The 13,749-nt window shown below is 38.9% G+C and overlaps 1 protein-coding gene across 1 annotated transcript in view; it reads right to left on the reverse strand.

Annotated features, from left to right (window-relative positions):
* Window positions 1-13,749, reverse strand: part of PREP (prolyl endopeptidase) — a 157,654-nt gene that overhangs the window by 59,255 nt on the left and 84,650 nt on the right. The window contains exon 10 of the mRNA XM_027855254.1: window positions 6,159-6,262. Coding sequence (XP_027711055.1) covers window positions 6,159-6,262 — 104 coding nt within the window. The remainder of the gene's footprint in view (window positions 1-6,158; window positions 6,263-13,749) is intronic.

The following is a 13,749-nucleotide window of genomic DNA, read 5'->3' on the forward strand; positions in this document are numbered from 1 at the left end:
TGTGTGTGTGTGTGTGTGTGTGTGTGTGTGTGTGTGTGTGTGTGTGTACTGGGGGAGAGATATTTTTCAGTAGCTGAACAAGAATGAGATCTCTTCCCAAAATAAAAAGCATACCCTTGGCGGTTTCCAGACTTCTCAACCCAGGAACGCCAAAGACAACTTAGAAGGTCAGTGGGAAAAGTCTATTACTGCAGTGAGAGAAGAAGCTAGATCTCAGCCACCCCGAGGGCAGCAGCTGGCTTCTGAGGTTCTGGCCCACAGACTGAGGGGGAATGGAGTGGCTGATAAGAGGGGGATTGCAAGGATCTCTTTGCTAGGGCTGAGGCAGGAATCTCTTGCTTTGCCTGTGCTTGGATCTGGGTCACAGTTCTGAGGGGTGGTCCTGGGGCGAGGAGGAGCGCTGGTCTGGCACAGCTAGTTGTGGGGCATAGCACCTTGGAAGAACTGACACGTTTCAGGTCCCTAGAAGTATCTCTGAAAACAGCTGTACAAACCCCCGAAGCTTGGGACAGTACATTCTCCACATTGGAAGCAGACTCTTACCTTAACAAAGAGTTTAAAACTCAAGTAATTGGCCGGGATCATGAGCAAGCAGCACAAAAAAAGTCAGACTATATTATCTTACTTTGGCGACAAAGAAGATCAAAACATACAACTAGAAGAAGAAAACAAAGTCAAAGCTCCTACATCCAAAACTTCCAAGAAAAATGTGAATCAGTCCCAGGCCTTGGAAGAGCTCAAAAGGGAATTTGAGAAGCAAGTAAGAGAAGTAGAGGAAAAACTGGGAAGAGAAATGAGAGTGATGCAAGAAAATCATGAAAAGCAAGTTAACAGCTTGCTAAAGAGGAACCAAAAAAATACTGAAGAAAAATTGTCTAACCCAAACAGCAAAAGAGGTCCAAAAAGCCAATGAAGAAAAGAATGCCCTAAAGAGCAAAATTGGACAAATGGAAAAGGAAGTCCAAAAGATTACGGAAGAAAATACTTCCTTAAAAATTAGAAAAGAGCAATTGGAAGCTAGTGACTTTATGAGAAATCAACACACTGTAAAACAAATCCAAAAGAATGAAAAATTAGAAAATAATGTGAAATATCTCATTGGAAAAACAACTGACCTGGAAAACAGATCCAGGAGAGAGAATTTAAAAATCATTGGACTATCTGAAAGCCATGATCAAAAAAAGAGCCTAGACATCATCTTTCAAGAAATGATCAAGGAAAACTGCCCTCATATTTTAGAACCAGAGGTGGCAAAATAGAAATGGAAAGAATCCATTGATCTCCTCCTGCAAGAGATCCCCAAAGGACTCCTAGGAATATTGTAGCCAAATTCCAGAGTTCCCAGGTCAAGGAGAAAATATTACAAGCAGCCGGAAAGAAACAATTCAAGTATTGTGGAAACATAATCAGGATAACACGAGATTTAGCTGCTTCTGCATTAAGGGACTGCAGGGCATGGAATATAATATTCCAGAGGGCAAAGGACATGGGATTACAACCAAGAATCACCTACCCAGCAAAACTGAGTATAATTCTTCAGGGGAAAAAATGGTCATTCAGTGAAATAGAGGACTTTCAAGCATTCGTGATGAAAAGACCAGAGCTGAATAGAAAATCTGACTTTCCAATACATGACTCAAGTGGAACATGAAGAGGTAAACAGGAAAGAGAAATCATAAGAGACTTATTAAGGTTGAACTGTTTACATTCCTGCATGGAAAGATGATATTTGTAACTCATGAGACCTTTGTCAGTATTAGGGTAGTTGGAAGGAAAAAATTATAGGTATGTACATATAGATATATAGATAGATAGATAGATAGATAGACAGATAGACAGATAGACGGATAGACAGATAGACGGATAGACGGATAGACAGATAGACAGATAGATAGATAGATACATAGATAGATAGACGGATAGACGGATAGATAGATAGATAGATAGATAGATAGATAGATAGATAGAGGGCATAGGGTGAGTTGAAGATGAAGGGGTCATATCTGGAGAATAAAATTAAGGGGTGAGAGAGGATTATACTAGGAGAAGGAGAAAGGGACAGGTAGAACGGGGTAAATTATCTCACCAAAAAAAAAAAAAACAGAAAAGAAAAGGCTCTTACAGTGGAGGGCAACCGGGGGAAGGTAAGACGAAATGAGTGAATCTTATTCTCATAGGATTTGGCATAAGGAGGGTATAACATACACACTCAATTGGGTATAGAAATCTGTCTTACCCTACAGGAAAATAGAAGGGGAAGGGGACAAGAGAGTAGGGGGATGATAGAGAGGAGGCCAGATTGGGAAAGGGGGTAATCAGAAGCAAATGCTTCTGAGGAGGGACAGGGTCAAAAGAAAGAATAGAATTGGGGGGGGGGGCAGGATAAGATTAAGGGAAATAGAGTTAGTTTTTCACAGCATGTCTACTATGGAAGTGTTTTGCATAACTGCACATGTATAGCCAATATTGAGTTGCTTGCCTTTTCAGTGAGGGTGGGTGGGGAGGGAGGAAGGCAGAAAACGTGGAACCCAAAGTTTAAAAAACACATGTTTAAAAAAAAAATGTTTCAACATGCAACTGGGAAATAAGAAATACAGGAAATGGGGTACAGAAATCTATCCCACCCTACAGGAAAATAGAAGGGGAAGGGGGGCGAGATAGCAGGGAAAGGAGACTAGAGGAAGGGATAGTCAGAATGCATGCCATCTTGGGTTGGGGGAGGGGCGAGATGGGGTGAAAATTTGAAACTCAAAATCTTGTGGAAGTAAATGTTGAAAACTAAAAATAAAAAAATTAAAAATTAAAAAAAAAAAGGCATACCCTTGTCATGCCATAGGATACCCAAGTTCTTTTGGTGAGTGACACCTAACACTTTAAGATAAGGCTCCTACTTCCATGGAGCTTACATTTTAAGAAATTACATTTAGTTTTTGGAGTAGGGAATTGTATTCTCAGCACAAAAGCTGTTGCTATAAATTGTTATGTCCAAAAAAAAAGTCCATTTCCTCAGGATCTCATTTTAAAAATTATATCCCCTGTATAGTACAGTTTTCCATCTAGAAATGTAATCAGGGATGGAAAGACTTTGTGCTGATGCAAGTACCTTCTGTATTTTATAGCTTTTAAACCGAGTTTGTCAGAGCTAAAATGCTGGCAATAACTGGCACCCCCCATTCAAAAGGCTGAAGGTCTCTGGAGAACAGCAGCTCATACAAGGAGCAGACAGACCTCTTATGGGTTTTAATCATTTTGCCTGCCTCTTCAAACACTCTTGTTTTCTCTGTCCTCGATTTGGTTTACTTTATCAACAGCAGCTCTAGGTAAACAATGTTGTTATAATGATGTGCCTGATGACCATGAAGGCCTGCCATTAATCGGTGTCTCTTAGGCACTCACTATGTAATTGGGACTCTGTTGTTTGCTTTAAAGCAATAAAAGTAGGACCAACACTTCAGAGAAAAGGAGGGAGAACAATAATCACAGCAAAGGAATATTCTTTTCAAACTGTAAATACATGAAATATGAAAACACTTAAGTTTAAGAAGAACCAAGAGTAGTATTAAAATAATTGAAAGAAAAAAAGGGAGCACCTTTTACAAATTGTTCTTCCTCTCCCTTGAGTCCACTCTCTCCCCCAGAGCATGGCTTTTTATGGCATATTTTTGAATATTTTCCATTTATTCCTATATCACTCTTCATCTACTTTTTAAAATGATATTTAATTATCAGCATCACTGTGAGAACATCATGAAGATGTGAGAACACTTTTCACTCTCACAGGATCATCAGTTTAGAGCTGGCAGCGACCTTATAGGCCATCCAGTCCTACAGATAGGGAAACTGAGGCCTAGGGTAGTTAAATAACTTGTCCATGGTTATACAATAACAAGGTGCCTATAGTGGAATTTGAACCCATGTCTTCGCTTAGACCATGTTTTACTCCACAGAGGTACTGAGGAAAAACTGAAAACTAGATTTGATCCCAAAAAATTAAGTTCAAGTCTCATTATGAGTCGAGTGTTTTCCAGTGTCTCTGTTTACCCTGAATTATCAGAGCTCCAAATTAAAAACATGCAAAAGAATATACTTAAGCCACCCTATCTACTATTATTTAAAATATGTATTCATATTAGAATTTATGCACATGAAGGCTAAAAACTTCCCACATGCGGACCAAAATTTTCCATCACATTGCAGAAATCCAGTAAGATTCTAAAACCAATGAATTTTACCCAGCAACTTTCACATATTTACCTATGATTTTCTCTGTTGTGGTAGCACAAAAAAGCTGCAGCTGTTTTAAAAGCTCAATGTTAAGCATGATGTCTCTGCAAGATGGGAGAAGGTTAAGGGATTTCCTGAATGACATGGCAAAGTCAGTAATAGAACACCAGAGTATTTCTTTCCAAGTCTTATTCTGTTAACAAGGATCCATGTTTTTAAAACTGATGGTTTTGCAGTTGGCATAATAAACAATTCCACAGCTGTGAAATTTTACCTATGCCTTTATCATTAAAAATCCATTACTTTCCTAACTGGTAGCTGGATTTTTTTGTGGCATCTGGGAAGTGTGTTACTAGATTCAAATTGAAAAAATAAGTCTCATGGGGGCTGGGAGGTAGGGGCGGAATCTGCTGAAAACAGGAAAAATTGGAAGGTGAAACTGTTCCATAACAATTGTCCAGGCAGTGCGCTCTCTCTCATTTGCTTTCTCCCTCTGTCTGCGTCACCCCCCCCATCCATAACCTTTATTATAAGACTCAGATAAATGTATCATTAATGCCTAAGGGGCTGAGCAAGAGTGAAAAGGGTCCATCCACCCTTCAGAATCTGGGGCAAAAGTAGACAAGATTATTCTCCAAAGTTGGAGCTAACAACAGTCAACATAAAAGAGATGATGTAACCTGGACTTGGAAATGAGCCACCCCAAGAGATACTATGTAAAGGAGAGACAGGGATATTGCTCATAGCTTATCAAGTAGCGTTGGGTACCTCCCTGGAACTTCAGAAACACACTAACCTAGAATGAAATTACTATAAAATATCCAGGAGTTTAATTTATTGTGACATAATTCTCATGAATTGGTGAAAGATAAGAAATATCAAAAAAGGAGATACGGGTAGCAAACTACTTGTCAGAATATCTCTAACATCGTCCAGGGCAAAAGATGTTCCGATTCTGAGGAGTATTACTCTTTTTTTTTTAAGTTTAGTTTAGTTTTTTGGCTGGATCTGTGATTTCACTGGCATAGAGAACTCCTAATGAGAAAACTTCAAGCAATACAGACTGGTATCTGCTCTGTGATATCTAGTCTTAGTGTTACCAAGGGCACTGAAAGAATTTAAGTGATTTGTCCAGAGTTACTCAGCTTGTTTGTGTTAGGGGAGGAACTTGAACCCAGGTTTTCCTGACCTTGAGGGCAGCTTTCTCTTCAGTATTTTACATTTTCTCTCTCTGGACAAGTCACCAAGACACAAATATTCTTAGAGCAGAGAAGTTTATTATCATTAAGCTAAGTAATTCTCAGTCAGAGGAGTCATCCCTTAAGAAAGGATACTTCTAATTACTCTCTAATTCTCTGAACACCAAACAGACTTGTAATCTGGTTTCCTGAATTAACTTACCTACCTACCTGGTGGGAATGACTGGTACCAGTCTTCTTGCTGGGCAGACCTGCTAGCATAGTAAATTATTACCTGCAGTTTTGTTTCTAAAGCAGTCTCTCTCATGAGTTTTGTTGGTGAGGCTTATCCTCTCAAGGTGGGATTACCCTTGGATAAATAAGGTTTTTTATCAGACTCCAGACAGGGGCACAATCCCCATAAGAAACAGCCTCCAAAAGGATTCTAGTCTCTCTCTAACAATTTTAACTACAATGTGAGGCAAAATGCTGAACTTCTTTTCAAGCAGATCAATTCACGTGGAATTAATTGTATCGCCTTTGCAGCTTTGACAAGGAAGGACTGTGATAATGGAGAGCTTGCGCTTCATGTCAAAAGCAACGCCTACAGGACCAGAACCTCCGCACACACCAGCTCTGCAGCTCCCGACAAAGCTAGAATGCTAATGGGATCCATTCCAAAGTCTTCAGCTCTGATTCCATGTTCACTCAACAGCTATGATGGCTAGTTTATTGGAAGAGGAACATCTGTGTTACCTGGACAGTTTGGTAATCAGAAGCATCAATTCCTTTCACAGTCACCTCTCGGAAAACTCTGGGTTCTAACTCCTCTCTGGTAAGATCACAGTGATAAATAATACCTGAAACAGAGTTTAAGTCACAGGTGAGTAAAATGCACTCAAGGAAAGAGTAATGCACTGAACACAATCTCAGTTGGACATAACAATGGACACATTTTATTTCATTTATATTTAATTCCTATTGCTTAATATTTCTCAACCAGACCATAGAAAAAGTCAGATAAAAAAATAGAAAAATTAAAATATACTTTAAAATATATGAATTTAACTAGGAAGATAAAAATAGAATTAAAGATATATATGTACATATATATATCCACATATCTACTTTATATATGCATGTGTATGTATGCAATACTGGGTTCTGGTTCTAGTCCCTGCTCAGCCATTTTGCTGGCTATGTGATCTCAGGCAAGCCTCAAACTTTCTGAACCTGTTCTCTGATAATAATTAGGCCTTGAATATTCACAAAGGAATATTCACAAAGCATTTTGTACAAGAGAAAGTGCTATACATATATGTTATTATTTATTTATTAAGTATAATAGTGCTTTTCATCAATAAATACCTTTTTACTTAAGCGAGTACCCCGCCATATCTCTTATTTCATCTTATTATAGATCAAATAAAAAAAAAAACAACCACCTATTATTCATAGATGTGGAAGGTCATTTAATCCAATGGGGAAACCAAAATCTAGAGAGGCTAAGGGACTTGCCCAGGATTACATGTGTAGTAAGTAGCAAAGCCAGGATTTGAACCTAGGTCCTCTGACTCCAGCCTTCTTTTCATTATGCTACAAGGTCTGCTGGCTTAAAATCAACCCTTTAGTAGAAGAGAGATTATCACCATTTTATGTTGGGAAAAATCAACAGAAAAGATGTACCTTACACATAGTCACCTATAGAGTCACTGGTCTCCTTCAAGCTAGATACCCACACACATATATAAACATACATTCATTCACACACTAGAATTAATAAATCATTCAACAAGCATTTATTAGCACATACTATGTACCAATCACTGTGCCAAGTGGGTAGGAATACAAAGACAAAATCCTGAAACAGTCTGAGTCCTTAAGAAGCTAACATTCTAATGGGAAAAGTCTCATAGGAAGTTAGGAGAGAGCAAGTAACTCTTTTAGAAACACCTTTCTATTTTTGTTTTCCTGGTAAATGTGCATTACACAACATTCTATACTATTGACTTGTTTAAATAATATTAATAATTAAAGTTCCATTCCCCGAATCTAATGGAGCTATAATTTACTATCCAAGAAGGAAAAATGAACTAAATAAGAATCAACAATAAGTAAGATTAGGTCTTTAATGTTTGAAAACAATTATACTGCTGTGGTTTATGAAACAAGACTTAGTAATCCACAGGGTGGCTGGCACAGAAACAGCATCTCCCCACATAACACTTTTTTTTAACATATGCTGTCAAGAACATTAAAATCAATTTAGCATTCCCAGTACAAGTTGGAAAGACAGACATGAACCATTAAGCCCATGGGGCACATTTAGATGGGCTCGTTAAGCATAAAAACACGAGTTCTTCCTTCTCTATTTATATACGTGCAGATATACATGATTACACCTATACACAAACACAAATAAACACATATATGTCTGTGTTAAATAACAGGTTAAAAAAAAACCCAGCCCCTTGTCTGGCAGATGGGGATGACTGAAAATCTGTCCCCCTCTATCCTCAGGCCATCCAAGATCCATGGGGCTGCTGATGGAAGGAGAAGACCTGCCAATGGGGGAATTCTTCTCCTACTCCCTTGACTGACAGGTAGGAATAGCAACAGGGTTGCCCATATGACTTGGATGAGCTGAGAATCACCAACTAGCATCCTTGAAGATAGAAGACAATCAGGCCTAACAATGTACTTTGCTACATTTACTATATCCTAGGTCATTTGGGCTATACCATCATACCCACCATTATACCTTCCAGATCTCTTGCTGACATATCCTAAATATCCCTGGGTTCTGTCATCTTACCCAATTGAAGTCCCTTTAGGACTTTCCTGCAGCTAAAGTCTCTTATATGTATTGCTTCTCCCAATTATATGAACTCTTTCAGGGAAAGAATTGTCCAGCCTTTTCTGAATACATCCCTAGCATGTAATAGACTTCTTGGCACATAGTAAGTGCTTAATAAATGCTTACTTCTTTCAGGCATTCATTCTCTATCTAGCTGCCTATGCCATTTTCATTTTTGTATATTTTCCTAACAAAAGACAACAAATGAAATATAAAGGAAATTCTGCCTTTTAGCAGAATGTTGGAAAATAGAGCCCCCTCCTCCAATTAATTGAATATTTTCATTAACAGGATATTTAGCACATACCATAGATTAGCCTCTTTTCAGAAATTTTTGATCTCTGTTCTTTTGTAGAGTAGTTGGAGAACATAACTTTAAACAGGATAGGGAGAATATCCCTCAGACATTTTCTTCCAGGCATCTCATTAAGAGATTTAATTGTATTGACAAGTCTCTTTTATATTTCTATTTTAAAAGAAAGGGTTAAGCCTATCGGTCATAGGCACTTTAGTATGAATTTACTTTACTGATTTATTATTCAGTTGTTTTCAGTCATGTCTGACATGACCCCATTAGGGATTTTCTTGGAAAAGATAATGGAGTGATTTGCCATTTCCTTCTCCAGCTCATCTGAGGAAATTTGAGGAAACTGAGGCAAATAAGGTTAAGTGACTTGCCCAGGGTCACCCAGTTAGTAAGTGTCTGAGGCCAAATTTGAACTCATGAAGAAGAGTCTTTCTGATTCTAAGCCCAGAACCTATCCACTGCGTCACCTAGCTACCCTAAACTGATAAGAGCCTGATAAAAAAGAACAGGGCAGAGAAACAGAAAAGTATTTTCACAAGGTAGATTTAGGTCACTTGAGAAGGCAAAGTGGGAAAGTCTGCATAAGGGTAAGAAAATAAGGGTTCAACACAATCTGGGTGGAGAAGGAGTGTCACCAGGTGCTTTGGTTCTCCACTGTCAACATTTTAAAAGGAATCTAGCATAATTTCCTTTTCAACCTGCAATTAGAATCTTCTTTCCTTAACATACACACAGAAATACCAAGCTGAGAAGTGCTACTAATTTAACTAAAAAATGTCTCTGTACATGGACAGCTACTATGCCTCGGTCAAATTGTAGTATTCTATCCATCCTTCCTGGAACATCCCTCATACTTCAGTCCCTGGGGCCCCTTTCTCCCACTGGTGAGCTCTTCCCAGAACCTCCATTTTGAATAAGGGCCCCAGGCCAGTTATCCTTCATTTTTCTTTCTGCTCTGCTTCTGACACTCCTGACTTCCTTCACCATTTCATCCTCATTCTTTTGCTTTTGCTTTTCAGTTTTTTAAATGCTGTCTTCTCCTGTTAAAATGTAAGCTCCTTGGCATCAAAGACTGCCTTTCTTTTTAACACAGTATCTGGGCCATAGTAAGCCTTAATAATTGTTTAATGCCTTAACAAATGTATACTGAGTTGAAAGCCAACGTTCTATAGGGGCTAAAGATGCAAAAATAACAGAAGTAGGAGGAAGAACATCTTAGTGTTTGTTCTGTCTCTACCACTAACTTGCTATGTGATCGTGAGCCACGTTTCTGTTTTTTGGTGCATGTTACTCTGATAAAATGGGACAAATTACACATATACTGTAAGAATCTCCTTAATGTTCCTTATTCCTCTCCAGTCTGTAGTAGGGACTTCTTTTATCGTGTCCCAGAGACTTCATCATACTGAAGATGACTCTAGCCCTGAAATTCACATGTTGGAAATATGCTCTGGTCCTGCAGTCTCTCTCTGGTTCTTCCCAGAACCTTTATGTAAGGAGATCACCCAGGTCAGTCACATTTCATTTCTCTCAAAAATACACTCTGGACTTGTGATTTTTTTTTTTACCATGACCTGACCAGATATCTTCATCCCTCTCTTCCTCCCCGACCATGTGTTGTCTTCTCCCATTAGGACAGACTGCACAATATATAGCTCAAGGGCGGTATATTGTGTAGGCCTGTTTTACATCCGCAGAAATGCTTTCAAGGGCTACAAGTGGAGTGCAGGCCATAAGTGTCCCTTGGGCCTAACGTTGTACAGACCTGCATTAGAATGTAAACTCCATAAGGGCAGGAACTATTTTTCTTTCTTCCACTTTGGTATTTAATGCCTGTTGACTAATTGACTAACATAATAATAATAATAACAATATAGCACCTACTATGTGCCAGGCACAGTGCTAAGCACTTTACAAATACTATCTCAATTGATCTTCACAATCCTGAGAGGTAGGTGCTATTATAACCCCCCATTTTACAATTAAGAAAACTGTGGTAAACAGAATTATTAAATGATTTGCCCATGGTCACATAGCTACTAAGTATCTGAGGCTGAATTTGAACTCTGGTCTTCTTAGAACAGGCCCAGCACTCTGTCCACTATTCCACGTAGCTGCCTAACCAGAATGGCTGGGAAAATAAAAAGTCTTTTAGTTAACGGAATAGTTTAATCGTTTCTGTAAGTAAAAGAATTTAGATTGGGGAAAACATGAGAACAACAACAACAACAAACCTAAGTATTACAGATTATAAAAAAAATTTAGTAAACTCAGAGCAAAGAGAAAACAATGTGCAGTAGTGAGAGTGTGACTCTTGAGGCAAGGGGATAAAATTTGGATTGGTCAAGAGGACTAAACTGAATATGGCCAAATGCCAAGGTTTACAGAAAAGACATTAAGTGCCAAGGACAAACATGAAAATAAAATTAAAAAATAAAAATAAAAAGCATATCAGAGAAGATATTTAAGACAGAGTGGTATATAGCATTATTAAAGAATCAGCACATCATTTGTGATAAAGAATACAGAAAATGACTTGTCTAGATTAGAAGGTTTATGATAGAAAGTTTAGACAGACCAAGGAGGATGGCTTTGAAAGTCAGGTAAGGCCTCGATGTGGTAGGTAATGGAAAGTTACTAGAAGGCTTAGCTGTGTGACCTTGGGCAAATCACTTAACCCCGACTGCCTCACTAAAAAAAAAAAAAAGTTACTAGAAGGCTAACAGGGGAGTGACAAAAATACATATGTGTATACATATACACACATACATATATACACAAAAAACATACACATATACACATATATGTATTCTCTCTCTCTCAAATCTGAGGGCAGCTAGGTAGCAAAGTGAATAAAGTGCTGGGTCTGGAGTCAGGAAGACCTGAGTTCAAATCTGGCCTCACTTATTAGCTGCGTGATCTTGGTTAAGTCACTTAACTTCTATTTGCCTTAATCCACTGCAACAGGAAATAGCAAATCACTCCAGTATCCTTGCCAAGAAAATCCCATGGACAATAAAAGGGAGAGTGTAAAAGCTGGCTTGAAGCTCAACATCAAAACTGGCAGCTAGGTGGTACAGTGTATAGAGCACCAGGCTTGGGAGTCAGGAAGACTCATCTTCATGAGTTCAAATCCAGCTTCAGATACTTACTAGTTTTGTGACCCAAGGCAAGTCACTTTAACCTGTTTGCCTTGGTTTCCTCATCTGTTAAATGAGCTGAAGAAGGAAATGGCAAACCATTCCAGTATCTTTGCCAAGAAATCCCCAAATGGGGTCATGAAGAGTTGGGCACAAGTCAAATGACTGAACAACAACATATATAAAAATCTACGTGTATGTGTGTGTACGTGTATGTGTGACTGAGTGAAAGAGAGAAAAGGAAGGAAGGAAGGAGGGGAAGAGAACAAACTACTCAGAGGTATATAGGGCAGAAGCGGTGAAAGACTGGAAATCTAGATACGACATAATAAAAAACTGGACGATGGCGGTGGCAGCGAGAACGAACAGACAAATCTGAGACAAATAGCTAATAGGCCTTGGTGACAGGCTGTTATAGAAGAAGAAACCGCAAAGACAATATCCATTTGAATTCTGCTTTGATTACTGGTTGGGTAGAAGAATTTGCTCCACTGTTATCAAAAAGATAAATGTCTTTTCAAAGACATCTGTGTTTAACATAAAGATCGTGGCAGCTTCTTTCATCACTGACCTCTGTTGTTAACATGAAAGCATCTGTGCCTGTTGGACTGGACTGTAAGACTGTGTTGGATCTGCTATAGATAATCTTGAAAATTTCCTAGAACTTCCAACTAGTAAAAGTTGTGGCAGCTGAACTACTAAGTGGTTTGAGATACAGGGTATAAATATACCAGTGCTTATCACTGCCCTGATGATTTCTTTCTAGTGCACAATGAGGCAATCTGGTGTTAGTGCACTAGTTTGGAAATGTGAGTTTTAATATCAACTCTGCTTCTATTAGCTGTGTAACTGGGTCAGGCACCTTGCCTCCCTGGTCCTTAGTCTTCTCATCTGTAAAAGGAGAGAGGCTGGACTTCAAGGGCCTTGGCAGTTCCAAAACACCAACAGAATATAAGTTTCTTGAAGGCAGGGTGGTTTTGTTTATGTCTATATCTCAAGGTATTGGAGCTAGGCTTTGAACAGCAGCAATGCTTCAGAAGTAATTTCAGCAGTAATTTCTTCAGAAATGCTTGTTTAATTGAATACAGTTTCCCTAAGAAATGCCACAACAAATCAGAACAACTGAAACATCCCTGCCAATAGCTCCCCAAATTTTTTAACAGAAGTGGAGACTGTGGAATGTTTTCTGTGGAAGGAGGGGGCCTTCCTTACAATTCTGGGCCCCTGGGATGTAATCCTCTAGGCTGAGGACTTATACTAGGAAAGCTTTCCAAATCAGAGTTTCATCAACATTTATAGAACCTGATAATTGTTACTTCTATTTGATGTATTTTAGTTAAATGTTGTTATATTTGGATCCTGAGGTGAAACTTTGTAATTTAAAACCTTTTTTTTTCCTGCCTGCTTTGAGACATCAGATTGTGCTAGGTAGGGAAAAAGATGAGAAGGGAAGCAAGGTCAAGCAAAAGGAGAGATGCACAGGCTTTAGAAAGTGTTGTATCATCAACTAACTTTACACCTAGAGAAACTAGCAACTAGGCTCTTGTTTTCAATCTTTATAGCTAGTCATGAAAAATTCTCCACTGCCTGGCACCCCACCTTTCATTTTACATTAGGACAATGTGCCCTTTCTTCAAGAGATAATGATGAGCGTGCTCCTGAAAGAACCAGTCACATGGTGTCATTTCATGCAGGCTTATAGGCCTTCTGGGACTCCAACTTCCATCAAGAGCAGGTGAGTCATGCCCAGTCTATGCTTTGCATTGTCCTTTCCCCAACTTATCTGGTAAAGACAGGCAAGTGTTCAGGTACAGCTTTGCATTTCAAAAGCTAATAAAACAATTCCTTGTGCTAACAGCTTTTTATTTCAAGTGATGAAGCCTATGCTGTACTAGGTAGCTTCCCTCATTTAACAGCAAACAGTGAGGCTCACAAATGGGCTTGCAGCTGTGGGTATATGTGCATGCATGCATGCACAGGGGTACAGGGCTGTAGGGTGTGTGTGTGTGTGTGTGTGTGTGTGTGTGTGTGTGTGTGTGTGTG

Source organism: Vombatus ursinus, unplaced genomic scaffold, assembly GCF_900497805.2.
Source record: "Vombatus ursinus unplaced genomic scaffold, bare-nosed wombat genome assembly UNPS02000582.1, whole genome shotgun sequence".
Classification (NCBI taxonomy): domain Eukaryota; kingdom Metazoa; phylum Chordata; class Mammalia; order Diprotodontia; family Vombatidae; genus Vombatus; species Vombatus ursinus.